We start from the raw sequence: 7,047 nt of genomic DNA, 5'->3' as shown, positions 1-7,047 counted from the left end.
GCTCGAGCCATATTATTGATTACCCCACATCGATGGCCATCGATGGCTACTCACAAAACTGTGATAGCAGGCGTGGACGGCGACTGTTTTGAGGCTAAAAATGCCATCCCCTTTTGACGATCTGCATCACCCAGTGACAAGGCGGGTCGGTGAGGAACAGTGCTTTCCTGTCGTCCAAAAGGACTTGATGATGCTCTACAACTCCTGTTGTGCATTCAGTTGCTACTACTTGTCATGCTTCAGCAGAATGACCGACCATCAACTGTTGATTTTGCAAAACATCAATGCACATTCGGTTTCGGACAAATTCAGCTGGAGCTCAGCATGATCTCAAATTTCATGCAACACAATACAGCTTAACAACCACAAGAAAACATAGCATAGATAGATAGAAGTAAAAAAAAAAAACAAGGCATCACCAGAGGCCAACTTTTGGGTTTGGAATGGTAAAATTCGACCAATTAGTCTCAAATCACAAATTCATGGTACTGACACACACAAACATATCATAAATATATAGAAAATAAAAACAACGCATCACCAGAGGCCAACTTTTGCGTTTGGAATGGTAATATTCGACCAACTAGTCTCAAATCACAAATTCAGAGTACTTCTCAAATGACAACAGCAACCAAACTTCCTAAACTTCTCCTGATCAGAACCGCCCGTTTCAACCGTCGAATAACGATAATGCAAAAGCTAACGCGAAACCAAAAGTTTTTTAAATGTCGAGGCGGAAACGAGGACTCTGAATCTGGTGATAGCTTCAGGGCTCCTCCTGTTGTTGCTGAGGCTCTTGCCACACGTAGGTGGACGCATGGGCATGGCCCTGCTCTTGTACCTGAGGCTCTTGCCACACATAGGTAGACGGGCCACCGTATGCCATCGACGCACCTGCCACCTGCTGCTGCGGCGCATAGTAGTACGGGTATGCACCAGCTTGAGTCCCCATGGGCTGCTGCCCGGTCCTACGAAGCAGGACCCCATGCTTCGTCTCTTCTCTGGTAAACAAATCCAGCAGGAAGTCGTAATCGTCAGTCCTAGCCACAGCCGCGGCGATGTCACTCCTCTGCAGGACCCGGCGCTTGTCCTCCTCGGTGACCATCCATGACCTCGTCGTCATCTCCAGCGTGAACATCTCGCATGCTTTCGCGAAGAGCGCCGGAGCTTCTGCCGAGATCATGCGGACGTCCTCATCGGCCCTCATGATCTTCCTTATCCTGGTGGGTGGCAGGGGGTGGTTCTTCATGCCAGTCACCTGCTCGATCTCTGACCGCTGCTCGGCCCAGAGCTGCTGGAGCTGCCTCTGGAGCTGCTGCTGGAGCTGCAGCTGATACTCCTGCGACTGCTCGTACATAAGCTGCTCCTGAGCGCTGAGCTGAGCTGGATTGCCAGGGAATTCTTGTGTTGGCTGTGAACCGGCAGGAGTGACATCACCCATTGGAGGCTGAGGTTGCGAAGTCGGTACCATGTGCACTGCTTGATCTTGCTTGCCCGAAAATCAATGGTCTTTCCGGCACTGTAAAAAAAGAATAAAAATTACTATTAATTAGATCAATTATAAAGTAAAACAATGTGAAAAAAAATTGCAGCTCAATCATAAAGTAAGAAAATCTTTAAGACAGTTGGATAGTGCTAGCCTCTAGGTTACAAAATAAAATTTTGTGCAGAGCCTTTAGATGATTGTGAACATTTGTGCCTCTCTTAAAAGATCAGTTTCAAACAGAGTGCATTTATTTGTTAGGATCCTCGCAAAATGAAACATAATTATTTGCTAGTTCCGAAACTAAGATCAGTTCTGAGTAACAACACCAGAGCAGACATAGTTAAAAATATGCATGCACAGCCAAATATACACCAGCAAAATCAAACAAAGTAAACGGTTGACAAAGATCAATGGAATAAATCTGGCTACAAAGGCAACTGAGCCATTCTACAGCCATGTAAGCCACCACAAAATTAGCATCTTGTTTTCTGTTACATCTTAAGTGCAGTGCCCAAAAAGAGAATGACCTCTGGATAACATATAAGATGTGTTCCTATAACACATAAACAGCTTAGATTGCACAAGCAATCGATAGTGATAATGTGGTTTCTAACTCCAGGCATGCCCCACAGGTGCTCCATAAAGCATATATAGCTAGAGAGTGGATAACTCAGTTGAATATTCCCACCAGATGGTTTCAAACAAAGAAAAAAAGAAAAGTAGATCGCGACAAGGGTGGGAACTGATCAAACGCAGCTGGATAATAGAAAAACCATATTCGCATCATAGCTATGTTAAGAACATAGATGAATATGTTTATTCAAAGAAGAAATACGAATACCAGCAGTGAACATGAATATACCGACAGAAATAAATAGAATATCTGAATCATGGTAAACCATTCCAACTATATATTCATGATATATAAGGATATTTCATTCATACATATTAAGATGCATATTCTGGTATCAGTATCAACATCCGCACCCGTATCCCCTAGAGAGATGGCATCATTATACGATCGAGGTTTCCAAAACCCCAACCTCCAAATTCATCTAGTAGATCCCGTGGGACCGTTTCGATCGATAGTTGAATACCAAGAATAAGATTTGAGATTGATAGTAATACAGATCTTAGGGTCGCGGTCATCCTACAACCAAAACATATGCTAACCTGAGAAGAATCGTAATTATCAGATCATGCCAACCATCGTTTTCTATACCTACTGGCATCAGCGATGAATTTTTGTTAGATCTATAACCTCCTAATTAGAAATTCAACAGCTGCTAACACCATATTGATATTTAGATCTAGAATTCTAGAGAATGGCCATTGCGAGCGGCGCTGTATCACAAAGATCTGAAATAGTTTGTACCAAACCAAATGACTAGACTTATGCAATCCAAAAAATACTGCATAACTTGATTGACATGTAAGTGAGAGAAATCAAACAGGCTTGTACATACCCGTCGAATACAGAATTCTTGTGCACCTCAGAAATTATCTTTCGATTAGCACAAAGCTCGGCAAAGAAAACTGTATTTATATACCTTGATGGCAAGAGCGGCAAAGACGGCACAGCTGTAGAACACGCGTGATTTATACATATTAATATGGAAATCAATTAAAGATATGGGCTGTCAAGATATGCATGATTTCCCTTTTTATAACTTTCTAGAGGTTTCCGGAAGAATAGTTTGATACATTTCCCAAGCATTGATTCGCCATACTCCGCAATAAAAGAATTACATTTATTACCGAAGATTCGCAACATCTTTGTTTTTAGATTTTCTAGGCAGATCCGCTTTAATCCCAGTGATGGGCACAGGTGTGGCACCAACTTGTATATGACTGCACGGTTCCGGTTTTTTTTCAGAAAGCGTTAGATGAGAAACTTGAGTTGGCAATGTAATGGATAAAAAACAAAGTAGTGCATGATGTATACAGATGATGATAATAGAAATTGTTGCCTTGGCAGAGCACTAACTTTTGCTGCGTTCTTTAAATTCGAAAGTATGTTCTTTTCTTGATAATCAACCTGTTCTTCTTCTCCTCCCTCTATTGAGCAAAAGGATCAACACCAGGCTCTATCACAGACAAACATCCAATAGAACAGTAACAGATTGAGCAAACAGGTTTGAAAACGAATACATTTCACAACAAATTACTACATTGTTAGATTCAAGTGGTCGTAAATGAAAACAGCATTTGATATTAAAAAATAAACAGTGTACATAAGAAGAAGCACGCGGGCTGTTAAGCATTTATGTCATCACATGATAACCACTATGTGTACTCAGCACTGGGAAAGCTCGGGAAGATTACTAGTCTTGCCATGAAATAAATAAATAAATCCACCAGCAGTAGATAGAGAAGACAAGTTGCTTACCATCTGTGATTCTGGCTTCAATGATCGGATCGTCTCTATCGTCATTAACACGATCATAGCCATATAAGTCGGCTTCCACAAAGAAGTTTGCTCATCCCATTCACGCTTGTTCTTCTTGCGTTAATAATCCCTGCAAGTATGTTTCTGTTACAGAAAGATTCAAGTTTATACACTTACAATAAAAGGCACTCATAAAGCCAGCAAAAGGAACAAGTTCACCTTTCGAATTTTGACTTTGCAAAATGCTGCTACTTAGTAGGAGGCCTCAGCCTCGGTAATTGGAATAGCTTCCCTGCCTTTCCCATTCTGTGATATACCAACAACCATTGTATTCCATAGCAGCAAATCCTTGGCACAGACAGCATTGAAGAGTTTCCTGACATGCTTCAAGGAACCTAACTTACAATACATGTCAATGAGAGCAATGGCGACAATTATATCATCCTCAAACCCACGTTTATATACCAGCCCGTGGATTTGTGTGCCCTACTCCATCAGACCAAAACAGAAGCTCCATCTCAGCACACTTGCAAAAGTGAACTCAGTTGGAAGAACAGCATTTCACAGAGCCATCCCAAAGAGGCCCAGAGCTTGCTCCATTAAACCACTTGTGGCATACACAATATCATCGCATTACATGTTTCTGAGTCCCAATTTGTTGGCTAATCCCTCGAAAAGCATAACGGCATCAAGCAATCTGACAGGCATGGACAACATGCCGATAACAGCACTATAGATGACAGAATTTGACAGAGTCCTGTTTCGACGCGAAGGGCCAAGAGCTGGTAACCCTCAGCCAAATCCTTGACATTTGTGCCATATGGTAAGCACCGTTGAGTTGGCACACTGCATTTGTCGACCAAAAACCCGTGGCTTCTAATCAACCGGAAACACTCAAACACTGAATTGCTCTGACTATCATCTTTGTACACTGACAAGACAGAATTCACTCAAACGATGCCCTGCTCATTCATACCCCAAAAGACGTGCACCGCGTGTTTGAAGAGGCCGGCGGCATGCCGATACATATCCGCAAGTGTGCTGCCGGTTACAGTGTTCTGTTGGGCAGAGCCGTGGCGTACATCAGCTGCAGCCTGCAAGAACCTTCCATCCCATGGGGAGCAGAGCAGACGCCCGATGAAACGGCAAACGGCAAAGGGCAGAGCCATGAGAAGCCGCTAGGCCTGACTCCTAGCTCCTTCATCATCTGCACAGCCGGAGGGCCTCATCGGTGCGTCCACCTCCAGCCTAGGCAGAGATCGTTGAGTTGTAGGAGACGGTGTCCTTGCGAGGCATTCCGTCGAACAGCTTGCGCGCCATCCGGACGGAGGTCACGGGCTGGAGCAGCGCGGCGAGGAGGATGTCGTGCGAGAAGCGGCTGGCTGCTGCGGCGCTGGGCGCGTGGGCTACCCGAGGACGCCGCAGTGGCCGTCAGGGAGACGCAGCAGAGCATGGTCTGTACCGAGGGCGTGCGGGGGAGGAGCTGCCTGGCACACACAACCCGTGTGGTAGTTCTGCACTGATTTTTCCTTTCTGCATCTTGTTTTTTTTTTTGAGAAATGCATCTTGTATTTTCTGTAACTTTATTCATGCTTATAACAATTACAGGTATACTGATTTGGACCTCACATCTATGAAAATACAAAGCAAGTCCTATTACTAAGAATTGCAATAAAATCTTGGATGGGCGACTCAAAACGCATGCATCTTGTTATTCTTGTACACTGCAGGGCACCGGGCCGAATCTCGCTGCTGGCATGGGAGCACATGAGGCCCGTGACGTGCCTGGGCCGTGTTCGAACCGAAATCACTGATTTCATAGGTCACACTCAACCGTGCATTTCGCGAAAGCAAAACCTTGCGTCTCAAAAAAAAACTGTTTTTTTTCGTTTCGGAGAGGCACGGCCTCTCGTAAAAGCAAAACCGTATCTCTCATGAAAAGAAATAAAAAGAAATGGTGTTTTTTCTTGTTTTCGAGAGGCACGGCTGCGCTTCTCGCACAAGTAAAAACGTGCCTCTCACGAATGGAGAAAAAGAGAAAACAAGTTTTTTTTTGTTTTTGAGAGGCGTAGTTGTGCCTCTCGCGAAAACAAAACCATGCATATGATGAAAGCAAATCCGTACCTCTCGTGAGAGAAAAAAAGGAAATGCTTTTTTCGCGTAAAAAATTTCTTTTTGACGAAAAGCTAATAAAGACCGATGAAAATCCGAAAAGCCAAAAAAAACCATCTAAAATGCCAAAAACATGTGCAGAAAAATAGAAAAACAAAATCCGAAGAGAGCATTCAGGACGCGACATGTGACTGCGGCTAAGAGCACACCAAATAGTGCACTCTCAGCCCACACAAGTGATCATTGGGAGGCTACCGAATGAGCGCTCCTCAACTAGTTACTATCTGCTCGAGCGCCTGGCCGAGGTGGAATGTTTTTCTGAACTTGTTAACTTTTGAACAGCCCATAAGCCCCAAAATAACCTAAGAGTCGGTTACTTCCGCGACACGTGATGCCTGGCTGGATGACGAGGTTGCGAAGTTAGCCTGGTCCAGGTGACCAATTCTGGGCGACAATTACTCAAAAAAAAGGGTTTTTATCACTTTTGCCATTAGTTGTGCCACACTACTCATTTTTGCCATTACAAGTTTTCACTACTCAAAAATGCCACTGTACCGTTAGGAACACACTCAGAAATGCCATTTTCTCACGTTACCGTCAGCCAAAGGGTCGTTGACCGCGTGATATGACCGAAATGCCCCTGGTTCCATTACTTCCCGAACTGTGGGCCTGACATGTCAGGGGCAGGGAAATAATTTTTTGATATAAAAATAGGCAACACACTCAGAAATGCCATTTTCTCACGTTACCGTCAGCCAAAGGGTCGTTGACCGCGTGATATGACCGAAATGCCCCTGGTTCCATTACTTCCCGAACTGTGGGCCTGACATGTCAGGGGCAGGGAAATAATTTTTTGATATAAAAATAGGCAACACACTCAGAAATGCCATTTTCTCACGTTACCGTCAGCCAAAGGGTCGTTGACCGCGTGATATGACCGAAATGCCCCTGGTTCCATTACTTCCCGAACTGTGGGCCTGACATGTCAGGGGCAGGGAAATAATTTTTTGATATAAAAATAGGCAACACAGGGGTTCGAAGCCCAGACCTCCCGCTAGCC

General features: G+C 44.1%; 1 protein-coding gene across 1 annotated transcript; it reads right to left on the bottom strand.

Moving 5' to 3' along the window:
- Positions 1-539: 539 nt before the first annotated feature.
- LOC125525814 (nuclear transcription factor Y subunit C-4-like) lies at positions 540-5,319 on the bottom strand. Its single transcript, XM_048690816.1, has 3 exons — positions 3,876-5,319; positions 2,953-3,573; positions 540-1,519 (listed from the first exon to the last, which is right to left on the bottom strand). Exon 3 carries the CDS (start codon positions 1,469-1,471, stop codon positions 767-769), a length of 705 nt encoding a protein of 234 aa, XP_048546773.1. The 5' UTR covers positions 1,472-1,519; positions 2,953-3,573; positions 3,876-5,319; the 3' UTR covers positions 540-766.
- Between the last annotated feature and the right edge of the window lie 1,728 nt (positions 5,320-7,047).

The sequence above is a fragment of the Triticum urartu genome, chromosome 7 (assembly GCF_003073215.2).
Source record: "Triticum urartu cultivar G1812 chromosome 7, Tu2.1, whole genome shotgun sequence".
Taxonomy (NCBI): domain Eukaryota; kingdom Viridiplantae; phylum Streptophyta; class Magnoliopsida; order Poales; family Poaceae; genus Triticum; species Triticum urartu.
Note: the sequence above shows the minus strand (reverse complement) of the source record. Positions and strands in the feature narration are given on the sequence as shown.

What these genes read in the sequence shown, in the direction of transcription:
- LOC125525814 (XM_048690816.1), bottom strand. Translation starts at nt 1,471, where the DNA reads ATGGTACCGACTTCGCAACCTCAGCCTCCAATGGGTGATGTCACTCCT.